Source organism: Haplochromis burtoni, unplaced genomic scaffold (genome assembly GCF_018398535.1).
Source record: "Haplochromis burtoni strain Fernald_Lab_line unplaced genomic scaffold, NCSU_Asbu1 Contig_37, whole genome shotgun sequence".
Lineage (NCBI taxonomy): Eukaryota > Metazoa > Chordata > Actinopteri > Cichliformes > Cichlidae > Haplochromis > Haplochromis burtoni.
In genome coordinates, this window is record NW_024582398.1 from 2,653,661 (window position 1) to 2,671,016 (window position 17,356).

A 17,356-nucleotide genomic window follows, 5' to 3' on the forward strand; every position below is an offset into this window, starting at 1 on the left:
AAATATTGTTATTGACATTTTTTAAAACAATTTGCCACAATAAAACAGGGTGTTAATTATTTGTCTGACCTTAAAAATCCATTATAATCCTTGTTGATATTTGTTTATGTCTTAATAATGGCTATAATTGGCAGAAACTGTGCAATTAATTTTAACCATCATTTCCCCTTTACTTTGAAATATATGCACTTACGCAGAGAACATGGAGACACAGACACATGTACTCATAAATGAGCATGCAGCAATGTCATTGTCATAATAGCCACTTTTGAGTGATGAGGAGAAGGAGCATCGTATTGACAGGTTTTGTGAATATCTCACACTTCCTTTGCTTCAAGCTTTGATCACAGCTGAGCTGCCCTTATAGGGCTCTGCTTGTCAATCTGTTTTCTCTGTATTTTAGTCACAACCTCTACTGTTTTTTTTTTTTCTTCTCTGCCTTGATGTTTGCCCTCTGACCCAATTACATTACACAACACAAACTACAAGGAGCCCCCAGTCACACACTACTGTCTCTCTCCAAATGTTTTATTCTTAGTTAACCTCTCCTACAGGTTTCTGCCCCTGGCTGACAGGTATATGTTGTAGGGTCTGACAGCTGACAGTCATAGCTGCCTGTCCGCTGCCTACAGGAGTGTGACAGAACAGCACCGTACATCTGTCTCAGCCGCAATGAGGACACGCTGCCTTCTGCACAGTCATCTGAACGCCCATATGCGGGAACAGAAACGCACTTCCTACGACTGATTCATGCAAGCCGTGAGCCGTCATACTCGCAGATATACACAGGACTATATTTCAGCCCCAACAAGATGCAAAAAAAGTCAAACATGTAATACCTGATACATAAAAATGCAAATTGATTTATTTTTATAACTTTGCCAAAAACTGTGAGGATTAATCCTCGGGCTCTACCATTTAACAAATAAGTATGGTAAATTGTTTTGACCCAAACCAGTGTGTAAAGAGGTGATGCAGCTGCTTTTTCAGGATTCTGTCAAAATACATTAATGTGTACGGTTGGAAATTCAAAGGCTGTTTGGCAGTGAATATGTAGGCTTACATCAAGTCAGCAAATAGTGGCAAGCTCCAGATGGTTTTCTTTTTGCTAGCTGTGGTTGATCCAAAATGCACAGAAAAGCTGGAGGTCTGAAACAAAAAGTTTGTCCGAAGTCTGCTACTGCCACATCTACTACATCTAATAAAGATATATATTTAATATAAGAAAGAATCAGCAGTAAGTCAAATGTACATGTCACTGGGCTATGGGAGGAAGCTGGAGTAGCCACAGGAACCATTTACATGCACAGAGAACATGCAAACTCCACTTAGATGGAACCCATATTCTACTTAGGCAAGGAGGGGTTTTGAGTTTATTTGAGACCTTTCAGCTATTTTTCAAATCTCACAATCTTGTTTCAGTCACGTCAATATATTTTTTTCTGTTTTATCCACATTCCCCAGGAGATCTGTAATTATCTGCAAGTGCTGTTTGACAATTAAATCTCGATTCTTGCTTAAATATAACACCCCCCAAAAAACAAAACATGGCAGTGCAGCACAGCACAGGTTTTCATACCAACAATCAGAGCAGGGGTCAACCACGCAGGATTGTTAAGCAGACACTATGATGGTTTAGCATTGCATCCAAACAGAGCCGCGGTATATTAGTTACTTGTGTTGGTCTGAACGTTGTAGGGATGTCACCAGAATCCGTACTTCAGGTGCCTTTTGATACCAAATTTGTGAAAATGCTGCAGGCCTTTTTTTTTCCTTTTTTTTTTTTTTTTTTTAAACCAGTTTCAGGATTGGCTTATTCTCCTATGAAATGTTCAGTCTGTCAAAGGAGCAAGAGCCATTCAGTTTGATTCAGGTGATCGGATTCAGAATACCCTTTCTGCCCTTCTGCCTGCTGTTTCCACTCTTGTTAGCGTCTCCATCATTCACGCTTTGTCTTTTCCTCTCTGTCCTTTTTACTTCACTATATGTCCTTTCTGTGACCTAAGGACAGTACGATAGGCAGGGAAGACGGGCACCAAACTGCCATGAAGATTGGTTCATGACCCAGACGTGGCAGAGCTGATCAGCTTATAAGCCCACAATACGCACAAGCTAGACAAAGAGTCAGGGCAAGAGCTCTCCTTCTAGCTTCTTCTGCAAATCTTTATTTTATGTAAGGGCTCTTGACACACAAAGTCGACCTAAAAATACTAGCATCAACAAAGATTGTTTGATCAAACACTTTCCCTTGTGTCATCATCCTTGGATTTTTTTCCCCCCGTCTTCAAATATGTACAGAGAGCAGAAGACAGACTAACTTACTGTCAGCTTCTGTGTATGTTGCGAACTTGCATGGAAACATCTCATTAGGGTGTGTTTGTATTTCAAAGAACATTGTGGAACAACAAAACCAAACTAACTCACCATGATCCCAGATCAATGAATCTGTGTCATTATGAATTTCATTATGACAGTCTAATTTTATGCTTTTGAAGCGATTATCATTCAGACATAGATGAGAGAGATTGATGTATTCAGCTCCCTGCAGGAAGAGAGTGGGAAACTATTTACTATATATTTCAGATAAATTTATTTTGTGTTAAGCTAGGTCACTGCATAAACTATATGGACCTCGATCAGACCGAAAAGCCCTCATCAGGGCTATGAAGTACTTTTTTAACTTTGTCACAGCTGATGTTGAAAACTGTGACCTGGACACTTTAAAGAAGGCCTGTTTACTTCTGATTTTACTTTATTCACTTCTCCTTCATGATCTTTCTCTCAATTCAGTTCACATTTTCATACTACGGCAAACACTGACTTTGACTCAGACGCAGGACGGCACAGATGAAACAGGACAGCTATTTAAATTTGGAGTATATTGCATTTTTTAGGCAGTTGAAATAGTCATAAAGAACTGTTTGTGTTTATACTGCGTATATCGAGTTTCTCATCTTCTGTGGATATTACAATAGCCAATGTGACATTTATACCTTGTTTGTGTTTCAGGTACCAGGACATGAGAAGACAGATTGGCTTTGAAATCAGGGATATGTGGTACAATCTAGGTAACTAAGCTCATTCCATGTGTCGCTATCGATGTTTCACTTTCAACTGATAAAATCCCTTTTATGCATGAATTTACTTGTTGAAGCAGTGTTTTCTCAGTTTATCTTTATTATTATCTGCCAACCAAGTAACATGTCAATCCTGCAAGGTATATGTTAACAGTCGTGTGTTAATTAGTGTTATTTTGTGCAGTAAGAGAGAGACACGGCAGTCAGATCTCGGTGGAGTGAGATTGTTGTATACAGGGATTGGAGTGTTAAGATTTTGGCATTCATGCCTACCGTTTCATTGCAACCCACACCATCTGATCCTCTAATTAGAGCTTTCCACTAGATTAGATTGATTCATTTTCTGGGCTTATTATACCCATTGCTTTTTTTTTTTTTCTTTTAACCAAGGTGTTTGGTTTTCACTTATTTACTGCTTGACTGATGTGATGAGAGGAGATTTGCTAAACATCAGAAGACACATTTCCTTATTGTTTGAAACTGCAACTGTTAAATCTGGATTAAGGATTATCTATGCCTTGTTACCTCACTTATGCTATTTGTTCTGTCAAATTTAAATTCTGCAAATGAGCTGTGCAGTTAGGTTGCACTTACATGTTCTGTTCTCTCTCTTTTTTTTTTTTTTCATCTCAAAGGGCCCCACAAGATAAAATTCATTCCGGAGATGGTGGGTCCTATCCTGGAGATGACACTAGTTCCTGAGATCGAGCTGCGAAAGGCCACCATCCCCATCTTCTTTGACATGATGCAATGCGAGTTCCACTTCACAATGCATTTCCAACGGGTGTGTCATTTGAAACATGAACTACAGCTCATCTTTACTTAAAAAAAAAAGATTATGTGTAAGATGAAAATGAATATACATGTTCATTGGCCAATTTATTAAGTACATCTTTCTACTACCTAGTTGGACCTGTCGTCTTAAGCCTCCAGATTAAAGATGCTGGAAACGTTCTTTAAAGATTTGTTCTTTAAACGGCATTTTCACCCAGAGAAGTGGCACTCACTGGCAATTTTGAAATACCCTAGAGATGGTCTTGACTGTGTCTACAGTCCTAAATGCATGGAGTTATTGCCAGCTGTTGCAACTGGCTGATTACATATTTGCATCAACAATCATTTGAACAGGTGTCCCTAATAACTTGGCCCGTGAGTGTGTATATGCAGTGCATAGTGCGTATAATCAGCTATGTCATAGAAGACACCTACACATGTATATATGGGAAAAAGAAACTTTTTATTTTTTTTAAATTTTAATTATCGCACCTATTGATGTTGGCTTTCTTATTTTTAGTACATATTACAAGATATTTTCTGGATGCTCTTAGTTTTTCATCTTTTACTAATATTAATATTGTAGATGATAAAATCTTCAAATTCATTGGACAGGTACATGAAGAAATATTATTTTAATTTATGAAGTATTCACTCACTGGTGCACACCTCCCAACTTTAGTTCGGAAAGATGTAACTGAGTTTCTTGCTTATTGGAAACAAGGTTTTAGATGAAGCGAAACAATAAAGGAATACAAAGGTAGAACGCAAGTAAGGAAGAAGTTTTGTAGCCCACAGCTTACTTGTAATTCTGCAAATCTCATTTTGTTGTGCTGCGATTATCAACAGCCATGGTAAGTGGAACTTAATGTTATGCCTCGTTACAATCCAAAATTAAGCCTTTCTGCATGAGGAAATCCATTTGGTTACAGCTGTTCTGTCATAAAATTTCACAGGCTGTTTTCAGCTTTGGGATGTTTTCTGAGAGCTGCTGAAATACGTGATGTGTACTTCACTTCTATCATAGTAAAGAAACACAGCACTTTCCAAATGTCTCTTTGCTCGCCATTGTAGTCTTGTGAAAACCAAAGCACTCCAATATCATTTTTACTGGTTGCACAGCCGTGTCCTTTTATAGTGAAAGTGTGCAAAGCTTTTATATCTTCTGTCTGGATCAGGATCATTTTGGGCGATTGCTACTTTCCTATCATTTTCAATGAATTGTGATCAGTAACGTTTTGATTACAATTGTGAGAACTAGTATATTTCCTGTACTAGTTCTCTCTCTTTCTCTGTGTGTTATAAGTCCTTGGCTTTCCAGAAAACAGCATTCATATCTTTTTCTACTTTGCTGCACTCTTTTTTTTCCCTTTACTCGTGTCCAAGACACACGTAAATCAAAAAGTCAGTGAAAAAAGGTTTGTTTCAGCACAATGAAATTCACTTTTGTATACAGCTGCTACATACAAATATTGGAAAAATAGATCCATGCATCACTGTCAGCAGATACAACAACTAAAGAGCAAAAAGTACAGGCAAGGTGTCTCATGATGCAACTTTCAGTTGTGTCCTAATAGAATTTCAACAGATAAAGAAAATCGGAACCGGCTCACAGCCAGTTCCGTTGCAAATAAGGGCCGATTTAAGTTGAAGCGTAAACCCTCACAGCTGGGTTTGTTGGAGAGAGAGAGAGCAACAGGGAGATGGCGTTAATGAATTGAAAAATTAGCTACACTGATTATTTACGCCTGCTCTGTCTAATTGCAGTTTGAGAACGAGATCATCACCAAGCTGGATCACGAGGTGGAAGGGGGCCGCGGAGACGAGCAGTACAAAGTTCTCTTTCAGAAAATGTAAGTGCTGATTAATGGGCAGGATTATGCCTGAGCCTCTCGCAAGTTAGATAATGCTAATTGCAACATAGCACTTCTCAAAATAATCACAGTGTGCTGATGATCACAGGACTTGCCATCGCAGCTTGCCTGCATAATGTCTGCTTTCGGAGCAGATGCTAACTCTGTTTTAATGTGTAAAATAGACAGCTTCAAAGACCAGCTGTCAAAGACCATCTTAATACATACTTCACATTTGTTTCTCTGTGTCCCCATCCAACCTCATGACACAAACATCAGCTTACTGGAGCATTGCAGGAAGCACAAGTACTTGGCCAGGACGGGTGAGAATTTCGTCACTCTGGTGGTGCGTCTGCTGGAGAGGCTGCTGGACTACAGGACCATCATGCATGACGAGAACAAGGAGAACCGCATGAGCTGCACTGTCAACGTGCTTGTAAGATCTCTGCTTTCAATCCTGAATGCGCATAAGCCGAGTGCTGGTGATACATGCATAATTAGATTTGAACCCCCTGCGTGAAATGATACACATGAAATGTATAAATAACAATACAGGTAATTGTTTGTGTTATCAGCGCCTGGTTGTCTGTCATAGATTATTGTTGCCGGTAAAAAACCACCGTAACGATGTAGAATTACATACAGACGGCAGTAGCAGGCATCTCGACATGTCAGTGCATTAAAGTGTTATCCCTGAGCTGTTCATCTAAACCACCCTGTTCTTTAAAGTGACATTTCATTTGGAAGCACCAAAATGTCACTTTTAGCTCACATGATTAGGCATATTGAAAAGACTACAGACATATGGCCTATATTTCATATTTTATCTGAGCGAGTCTGCACTTTAAATAACTTTGGTTTCACTGAGAATGTGACAGTGAATACGACAGTGCCAGTCAGTGCACTAGGTGCTTGGATGTGTGCCCGCTACAAGCCCTGATACTCTTGTTTTTTTTTTTGTTTGTTTGTTTGTTTGTTTTTTGGGGGGGGGGGTTGTTGTTTTTTTTTTTTTTTTTTAAATAATCCACCAGTAACTTCTTTTTAGATAGATAAACAGAATACAACCATAGTTCTCAGTGGAAATCTGCTATGTCTTTTAAACCCGTTTTAATGCTTTGTCTTTCTCCACAATGTAGAACTTTTACAAGGAAATAGACAGAGAGGAAATGTACATCAGGTAAGCTTCTGCGTGTTAACCATTTGTTATATTTGTCCCTGTGAGGCATTTTAAACACTACAACATAGATGTAATAAGGAGTCTTAGTTGAGCTACATTTTTGCCTCCCAAAGATTAAATAAAGTAGGTCTCCAGAGACCCAGAATAAAATATTTGATTTTGATAAAATCTGTTTCCCAGTCTGCAATCTTACCTGTCAGTTTTCCATCTATTTTTCAAGCGGTATTTGAACTAGAAGAGCCTGTTAAGACACATCCGTCTGGCAGAGTTAACCCTCTGTCTGTTAAAGTGTGAAAGACCCCCCCTGTCATGACCCATAAATCATTGCTTTTTTCACTGCCAGGTACCTTTACAAGCTGTGTGACCTCCATAAAGAGTGCGACAACTACACTGAGGCTGCTTATACTCTGCTTCTGCACGCAAAACTGCTTAAGGTACCCATGCACAAGGCCAACAAAAAATAAATGTTAACGTGCATTCTCTAAAATATCTGAAGCTGCACACAGAAGCACTGAACCACTCTTAAGCTGCTGTCAGGCAGATGTTAAACGTAGGGTTAACGTGTCAAGCAAATGACTTGATTGGGCTGTATCCCTTTAATTCCAATGTGGCACATGCGACACCTTTTAAGGAGGCAAATTTGCACAGCAGCCTTTTATTTGCACAGCCAGTGCAAGTCACAGCTAGTATCTGATCTTTAATTGAAAAGAAAACACTGCTCATGTTCTAAAACAGAGACAAAGGTAGCATCAACCACCCTGGATACTTGAAGATAAATGTGTACTTTGGCGATCATCATCACCTCAAGCATCAGTGCAAGGCATCCCTACTTAAAGGTGCAAAAAGGGCATCTTTCTGACACAACTTAAATTGAGCACATAAATATTTATAGATTATCAAGAAGCATTTCTTTTATGTTCGTACCTTTTTGTTAGTAGTCATGCTCCCAGCCTTGAAAGTTTCTATCTCCTGCCAAAAATACACCGCATCCACTTGCAAAACTCCTCATACAAAGAACTGCAGCGTCTATTCCCAGCTGGGGTTTGGTACACCCTAAATTTGAAGTTGTTCCTCTCTGCCTTTTATCCAAAATGGATGCATCCAACATCTCATCTGTTTTTGCATAAATAGCTGGCTGCTTCAGTCTTTGTGCAGGTCTCGTCAGGGAAGAGGAGGCTGTGACTAAATCACATTTTCCTCACTCGGGAGTCACAGTAGCATCTGTAGCATGAGTTCTATGTTTTATTATTATTATTGTTATGATTCTGCTCATCTACAAGTGACTGATCTTTATTCACGTCGAGGCCTGTGTAGGCAAGAATGAATGAGAGGGAATGCCATCCATCCATCCATTTTCTTAACCCCTTATCCCATTTGTAATTGTCTGGAAGAGGGAAGTCTATTCAATTTGTCATAGAGTGAGAGGCAAGGTACACCCTAGACAGGTCAACAGTCCATCGCAGGGCTAACACAACCATTCGCACACATTGATTCAGCAATTATCCTACCATGCACAGTTTTGGACTTCACGAGGAAGCTGGAGTACCTGGATGGAACCTTAACACGCAGAGGGAGAACTACAAAATTCCAGAGAAGGAATGATTTATATATAATTCTGTATCCTCCAGCATTTATAGAGTAAGACTGGCTATAATTAGTGCCCCAGTAGAGTACCTGCAGCAGTGTAATAACATTGATGAATTCACAACATTTTCTTCATAGTCAGAGATGTATCAGCACTTGGGTTTTGTCGATACGGGGTCACTGCTCGTCCATGAATTACCTGAGATCCTTTTTAACATATAAATGCAGTCCAGCACTAAAGGATCAATAACGTAAGCCAAGTCTTCCCAGAATCCTTCCTTATACCACAGCAACGTGGTGCAATTAATTTTTCACCCGTTGTCCGTGAAGGCAATGCAAATATTGAAGCTTTGCTATTCAAATGTGGCTATCACAATAACGGAAGAAAAAAAAACCTGGTCAGAGATCTTAACTCTTCAGGTTACTCACAACACCATAGAAACCAATTAAAATTGGCCAGTAATGAATCAGCCCTGACAGACGCATAGGATTACGCTTGCTGTACACAGAGGCCAATCAGATTGTCTGTCTTTCTGCCAAGATGCTATAGGCCGTCAGAAACCTTATTGGTCTCTATAGTGTGTCAACAATAAGAACAAAAGAATATCCCTTGATTCTTGCAGGGTTATTTTTTCATTATCTTCTGTTTCTTTCATTGTTTAAAAATGAAAAAGCTTTTCTACTAAACAAGATTAAGTAAGTGTGTGACTCAGTTGTATCTAGTGTTTACACTGGTAGTAAAAGCCCAGCTTCTCTCTACCCTTGGAAGCTCCTGGTGCACTAATCTGTAGATTCTTATTCTAAATGCTTTTTATGGGGGGGGGGGTTGATATGCTTTTTCTTATCTAGGTTTTAGATATTGAGGTCAGCATATGTTCAAGTTGAACCTATGAGGCAAAAGCTCAGGCTTCTAAGAACTCTGTTTCAGACACACGCTGTTGTGCTGAACATCTCTAATATGGTCCTGCCAGGCACCGGCTGTGAGCACAGCTCCCCCTCCCACATCATGTTCAAAAGTTCTGTTGGTGAGGTACAACTACTCAGAAGACATTTGGCTTCAATGCAGAAGGAAAAGCACTAAAACGGCTGCAGCTAAGGGGCAGCACCGAGGCCCAGTATAAGATAGAGAGGGTTATTCTGAACTGCGAGTCATGCAACTCTGCTTCAGTTGCTTTGTGTGACTCGGTAAATATGGAGCTCCAAATGTGCTTATAGTTCCCCTTTAACACTAAGCATTAGCCACAGGAATGCTACACTTTGCACTGATGCCATCAATGATTCATTCAGTATATACTGATATGGGTTTCTTGCAGAGTCGTTTCCATCTTGCATTGTCAAAGTACAGAGCAGCTTATAAAACGAACCACACATCACTCTAACCCATTTACACTGGATATAAGTCAGCAATTGATTTCTTGTCACTTTTCCTTTTTACTCTGTATCGTATTGTACAGTGTTGACCCCAGTGCTAACGTGTTTTCTGTAGTGGTCAGATGAGGCATGTGCAGCCCACCTGACACAGAGAGACGGCTACCAGGCCACCACTCAAGGACAGCTTAAGGACCATCTCTACCAGGAGATTATTAATTACTTCGACAAGGGCAAGGTAAGGCATCCACACACAGTTACTCACACTCATAAGCATAAGTGGACATAATGATTTTTCCTCGACTCCTGAGATGCTATTTTTAGATGTTGTCGTCTCAGCTAAATAGCCTTCCTGGCTTGAAAAGGCAGGTTTTTAAGACTGAATGGAAGTTTAATGTGCTGTTTCTGCAGAACAGGCACTGATACAGTGATAATCCGCTGTTTTTAGTTTCTGCTCTTATGGATGAAGGCATGTATCCGAGCACACAATGTAGCTCTTACGCTGTTCCATTTAAAACCTCTTTTCTTTTATATTTCTCTTCACTGTTCCCTTTTCTCCTTTTCCCTCATAGCATGTCAGGGACTTGAATGCCATCTCGTCTGCCTTAGCCAGAAAAATCTTCCAGCTTCATAGGACCAGAGCTGCTGTGTTATTTTGGTGTATTGCCTGTTATTTGTGTCAAAGGAGAAAAGTGTTTTTCAACCTGCAAGCTAAGCCTGGAACTGAATCCGTAGGACTGAAGCCACAGCTTCTCAAAGATGATGTCCCAAAGCTTTGCATGTGTCATGAGTGTTGGGGTGCAGTCGCCACTTTTGGTTCTGCAGCCAGCTGTCACTCAGCAAGATGTGGCTAGGGAGACAACAGTTTGAAAGAGCTGTGGACAAACATGCGCATACAAACCCACCAGAGTGATCAGTAAGTGTTACAGTGGCTGTAAGAATACATCAGCACTCCAGAGAGAGTGGAGTTTAAACTGAGGACAGTACCATGGGTGTCAGATGTGTCATCTAGAAAGCAGTCCCAGATGGTGTTGCCACCACCGCTCTCACTGATGGGAGGCTAATGTGAATAGCAGTCTGGACTTGGTCCACCTCCAGGCTGCCCTATATCAGTTCAGTCCAATCTAGTCTGTCAGGAACCCACTTAGAAGCTTTTCAACATGTTTGAGTGGTTCACATGTACCTGTGACACAGTTCACTGTACTGAGTCAAGGAAACATGCATGATGACACATTTTCTGCTTCTAAGGACAGGTTCTGGATTTTCATTTCAGAGAAATGGGGGGAAAAGTGACAAGTTGAAGGGATTAATTTATTTTAAAAGGACCGTAATACCTTTGTCTGGGAAAGAGTAGCCGGTACCGAATGAATGTTTGATTTTTATTTATTTTATCTTATTTTTCTCACTATTTATGTATCATTTAGATGTGGGAGGAGGCAATCATTTTGGGAAAGGAGCTGGCTGAGCAGTACGAGAATGAAATGTTTGATTTTGAACAACTCAGTGCATCCTTGGTAAGTAATGTTATGTTGTTAGGTAGCTTTACTTTCAAGTTGCAAACTGTATTGATATTACAATGCATGCAAAATTATTAGGAGATTATACTGACCTTATGCATATGCATGTTTAATGGATTTAATCAATTTTAGCTAATATTTAACAACAAGGTAGAATGCATCCTAAAGTGATTAATATGCTACATGAGATGTGGGCATAATTATTATTGTAGCGAAAACGGGCCAATCGAGCTGACAATCAGGCCAACACGGTGCTCCAAAAAAGCTATTGAGTTCCGACCTTTAGACATTTCATTGTTTCACAAAAAAGGGAAAGTGACAAAAAGATCAAAATGCCCTACAGAGTGCTTTTTAAAAAAAAGAAAGTTAAATATTCAAGTTTGAGATTTTGAATTCTTTTGGACTGATTGTCTAATAACTGTGCACACTGTGTATAATGACTATAGTTACTCATATATCACAGATACATACAGGTTATGTAAATATTACTGTAGTATGTCTAATTTGTAATCTCTTGAGACTAAAAAAGGATAAGGGAGAAATTTACCACTAGTTTGAGATAAAACATAACTGCATCTGTAAAATATGCAAGGAAAATGCATGTGCGTGCTGTCCCTGCGTCTTAAATTTATCTTTGATTCTCTCAACAGCGGAAACAGGCGCAGTTCTATGAGAATATAGTGAAGGTCATCCGGCCCAAACCAGATTACTTTGCTGTAGGCTATTATGGCACCGGGTTTCCCTCCTTCCTACGTGTGAGTATATACACTGACAAACTCAAGGCGGATAAGCACAATGTGGGTGAGCCACTTGTCAAAAAAAGATGATCAATAGATTTACCTGTGCCTGCTTAGTTCTCAGCCTCAGCATTCAATACATACGTGCTTCATACATATCTCTCCCATGAATATTGTTTTGTTGTGGCGAGGCTCACTTGTTCAAAGCCCCACCTAGTCTGGCTTTAACTTACTCACTCACTGAGACAAACTCTGAATCATAGGCAGCTGCTCCATGTGTGGGTTGCGGAGTAGATCAGAATTATGCGCTGAGTGGATCCCCTTCAGTGTGGGGAAAATGGAACGTTTCTCTTGGAAAAAGGCAGACAGCTAAGAAAGATACAAAAGCAAGAATGAATGAATACATCAGTTTCTATCCCCCACTTCTAGCATGTGTGTCTCGCTTTCATTCACCATGTATCACTTTTCCTCAGTGTTAAGAGACCTGTGTAAGTCGCTGTGAGCTGGTCCACTCAAAATCTTTGCCTGCATTTGCAGTTGCCAGGAGTAGTTGTAAAAACTGCAGAGCTTTGAAGAACAGCCAAAAAAAAATCTTGTCTGTAGTAATCAAAAGACTGATCAGACGGCAAGCAAAGCACTTAAGTCCATTTGCCAAACTACAGCTGGACACCATTTTTCCAACAGCACGAGCATCACAGTGTCGGGAAGATGGTGTTCCGGTGAAGTTCCGCTCAAGGTGTCCCATCACCACCTGCACAACAAAACCATGTACCCAGCACAGAGTGAAAAAGGCTGTCTGGTCCCATTGTAAATTGCTTTCAGTTGCTGAATCACAGGTTACATTCCCCTTACATTCAGCTCTAAGCTTGTTTAAGCAGATGGAGCTGCAAATGTTCTTTAAAGTGGTGGCACCACAATGAGAGACACTGATTTCTAAAATGACCACCAGAACTGAACACTGATTTTTCCGAGCTGATGGAAAATCCGCCGCCTATTTATAACATCTACCAAGTAAAGCAGGCTGCTTAACCTGAATTGATCTCTTTTTCCTCTGTAAATGTCCCGGCTGGCCTTGTGCCAATCTGATCACGGCATATCAGAGATTAAATACGTGTTTAATTGGTGTTTGATATCTCAGCACAGTGTCTGAGGTGCTGCTGGGTGCATATCTGCCCTCTATTTCATTTCACTTGCTCAATGATGTGTTTTGTCTTTTTTCTTCTTCTTCATTTTAAATGTAATCTATATTAGATCATTTTTTCTGTGTTGCTGTGTCACAGTAAGCTTAATGTTAGGCCTGAGAATTTTTTTTTTTTTTTGCAAGAAGAAAAATAACAGTGCTGATTAAATTTGCTTTTAATGTATGACCTGTTACGGCTGTTTTTCAGACTGTCATCTGGCATCTTACTGAAGGACATTTTATTGTACAATCAGCCACTAAATGGCCTAAAAGTCCTCGTGGAATAAGATGATATAAAACTCTAGTTTTAAGAACTGTGATCCCCGATCATACCCTTTTCATTCTATTATGAAGAACAGCCATTTCTCAAGGGCTTTGGCTACTTTCCGATCTCCGCAGCCCCCCCGTCTAACCCCTTTCATCTGGTAGGGCAGAAACTCCATTATAGACAGGGCAAGCTGCACTGGCCTAATCTAACAGGCTCTTTAAAGAACCTTTGAGGATAGCTTGGAGCTCTTATTTCTTTCTCTGTTTTATTCCTTTTTCATGTTTGCCCTTACCTGAAATAACCAGAGATGGTATAAAAACCAACACTTAATTTACATTTGTATTCTTCCATCTTTTTAAAAAAAAAAAAAAAAAAGGTGGAGCATTCTTTGTACTACATTAGATGCAAAAGAGTTTACAAGCTGGTCATGGTTACTAGTCCACTGTCGTTAAGCCAAAGATTTATGACATTTTAAATGTTGTTATGGCGTTGACATTGTTCTCTTATAAGGGCCCATCCTGAAATACTTATTAATTATATTAAAGGATTTCTGTGTAGGTATATTGGAAATTTGATGAGGTTTACTAATGGATAAATACAGTTATAGAAGAAGGCTTTCTGTATTGTTTGGCAAGATAGCTTCAAAATTATATCCCAATATGTTGAGGAAATGAGCAATAATGATTTTTATGTCAATATAGAAAAGAATACTGATCAAAAATAGATGAGTGCACCTTGCAGGCGAGAGCATTTATTAGTGCACACAAAATAAATGCAATTTTCCATCCATCTTTCCCAATGAGCTACTGTCACTGATGACAGACTGCCTAATTTGAATTGTGAATCTAATACCATAAGGTGCCAGCAGCAGAAGCATTATAGTGCAAAAGTAGGGACATAATATATGGAGTGACACAACATAAGCCAAATGTAACCACAAAGTATTTTGTACCCAGAATGTTGTATTTTGGGTCAACTTTTTTAACCGTTTCCTTTGGGAACCCTGGGCAAGATACTAGCCATGAGTTACTCTCCATTGGATCCATCGGAGTGTGATTGTTAGCCAGAAAGCACTTAAGCATAGAAAAATGTGATTGTACGAATAGGTGTGAATAGGTGAATAAGACATGTTGTGTAAAGCGCTTTGAGTGTTCACGTAGAGTACAAAACTCTCGAATGGAGCGCAGCTAGCAAGGCTTGTTTACTCTTGGGTCATACACCACCAGCTGTTTGTATTCCTTCTTCCCCACTTAATAGCCTGGTTGCGGTAAGAGCAAAGCAGTAAAACAAGTTTGTTGTTTCCACCTTCCGGCAGCAACACTTTTTTGGATATATTTGGCAGAGTTGGATGTTGTTGAAGGAGCTCCTTTGTTAGGTATTAAATTGAACTACAATGAGACAAGCCCAGGCATGTCTGAGAGTGAAAGGGAACACAAACATATGGTGTTGCTATATGAATGATGATATGACACTTTGTCATGTGATAATTCATACTGGTGTTAATGTTGGGCAATATGATAAGGAGGACCCGAAATTATCAGTCACGCCTTGTATTGCTTTTTGTTGCAGCACTGCAGTGTCCTCAGGGGGAAAAAAATAAATTCCTCGATGAAGACATTTCGTAACCTCCCTCCCACATACTAATTGATTTTATGCAAGAGTACATAATTCAACTGCTTATGATTTATTAGTTGTTAATATAGTTAGTAACTAAGGTGCTAGCGGTAAAAGGCTACAGATAACATTTTAAAACATCAGACTCGATTAGGTCATTGACTCCAGTTGCTGTGTGCTACAAAAGAATATCAGAGTGGTTTTAGATTGTTTTCATCAATAGGTCTATATTGTATAAATGGTTATATTATTGTACAAAAAGATCAAGACCAGAATATTTAACCAAAGTCGTCTTTTTAACCTTGAAAATTACTTTTCCAAAAAGCTTTGTATCATTTCATTTTTTTTTTTTGTTATATTTATTTTCTATATAAAAAAAACCTTACGGAGCAGTTTCAGCTTTCAAATCCTTAGTATTTCCTCTAACCATTGTTTCCCTCACTTATTTATTCCTTTCTCCTTTCTCTTCCCATCAGTCCTAAACTTTACTTAATCCCCGTATTAAGTTTCCTGTGACAGCTCAGCTTATAGAGTGGTTGAGGGTGTGAGAGTTGGTTTGAAATATGTATCCTAAGACTCCACATTCGGAGACACTCTGATATGAGCTGTCATGTTCTATCAGTCAAAATGTTCCTCAGACAGACTTCTGAGCACATTCAAGCAGCTGAAGGCACGTTCATGGCTCATGCATTTCTAGGAGCATTCCGTGCACTCTTCTCTTATAATTTATTTTTGTTTTGGATTAAAACAAGATGACCTTTTCATCAGTTTATATGCCAATCTATGTAGTAGATTCAAAGGAAGTATCCATCCATTTCCGTTGGCTTTTCTTTGTAAAGAGGGGTATGACATAAAGACCTTAAGACCTCAAATCCTGACAACATAAATTTTATTTAAAGTCCATGGCATTAAGTTATGTGACCTGTTGCTGTTTTGTCACTTGACCGCTGGAAATTGCTTTTTACCCACTAGCCAGAAAGAAAAGACCATTTTAGTATGACTCATTATCTTACTGAAAGTGGTTTTCTTTTCCAGAACTAGCCAGTGTGGGTTTGAGGGTAATGAAAAGGAGAATTATGACATTGAGATAACTGTTCACACGACCTGAATGCTCAACGAGCATAATGCGAATCTGCTGTCTTCTTATGAATAAGAAAACAATATGCAGTGCTGGAGAAAGACTAGCTGTCTTCGTCCAGATTTTAATCTGTCTTAGAGAAATGCAGACTCGTGACAAATTAAAGTAAAAAAAAAAAAACCAAAACAACTTGGATTGTCTTTGTAAAGTTTTTGTGCCCGAGGTGTTTATCATCCCTGCAATTCATCTCACTAATAAATGAAAAGTGCCTATGTATCACTGTGTGTATTCTTTGGCTTTTATGGATAGTCATTCACGAGGTTCGCTAATTTTTATTTTTCTTGAAGCCTAAGTAAGGGCAGTGTCAAGTTTTAAATCTATGCTTCCTGCAGCATTCTGCTCAGAGGGGTTGCACATGCACAGTGAAACTGAGAGGATAAGGAAGAAACTAACGTGACAATTAAGACTCTCACGCAAGTCTGAAACAGAAATGTGCTCTGTCATCTGTGCATGAGAACAGATAGCACACATGTAGCTCTTGTGCCATGGCTTATGGAAGAGAAATTACTAGACTTATGTGTAACCCTTACTTGTAAACTGTCTGTCATCTAATTTCCTTATTATGCTTATAAACCAAGTCATATTCAGCCTCATATCCAGTGCACCACGTCATGGTTTCCAGAAGACACTTAACTGCTGTAATGCAAAGATGACATGTCATGTTACTGCACTAATATCTGACGGGAAAATTCTCTGTGTCTGCCTTCAAAAACATTACAATGTTTCAACCACATTAGAGGTTATTGTTAGAAAGAGCCCACAGCAAAATGCTAGTGGCCATTTGTATGTCAGTTGGGTTAAACAGAAATACTCCTCAAGCAAGCCAACTCTGATCTTGGCTAGGATTCACTTAACCGAATCACTGAATCGGTTCCGAGAACTTTCTGTCACGTGCATTTCCAAATGTTTAAAATGGAGATTATGATGATGCATTTGAACCCAGCGACAGTATCAGGCAAAGTAGATTTGCAAATCAAAGTGCTTTTCTCATTTCGTCATGGTCTTGCATGCTCTTTGTGTACTATTAGTGTGTGTACTTTAAATATATATTCATATTCATAAAGTAGTG

The 17,356-nt window shown here is 39.3% G+C and overlaps 1 protein-coding gene across 2 annotated transcripts in view; it reads left to right on the forward strand.

Moving 5' to 3' along the window:
* The window catches only part of dock1 (dedicator of cytokinesis 1), a 197,304-nt gene that overhangs the window by 154,550 nt on the left and 25,398 nt on the right, over nucleotides 1–17,356 (forward strand). For both annotated transcript variants that reach the window (XM_014332772.2, XM_005919498.2), the window contains exons 32-40: nucleotides 3,010–3,068; nucleotides 3,713–3,861; nucleotides 5,619–5,704; nucleotides 5,984–6,140; nucleotides 6,841–6,881; nucleotides 7,225–7,315; nucleotides 9,952–10,071; nucleotides 11,258–11,347; nucleotides 12,001–12,105. In XM_014332772.2, the coding sequence (XP_014188258.1) occupies nucleotides 3,010–3,068; nucleotides 3,713–3,861; nucleotides 5,619–5,704; nucleotides 5,984–6,140; nucleotides 6,841–6,881; nucleotides 7,225–7,315; nucleotides 9,952–10,071; nucleotides 11,258–11,347; nucleotides 12,001–12,105 (898 nt within the window). The remainder of the gene's footprint in view (nucleotides 1–3,009; nucleotides 3,069–3,712; nucleotides 3,862–5,618; nucleotides 5,705–5,983; nucleotides 6,141–6,840; nucleotides 6,882–7,224; nucleotides 7,316–9,951; nucleotides 10,072–11,257; nucleotides 11,348–12,000; nucleotides 12,106–17,356) is intronic.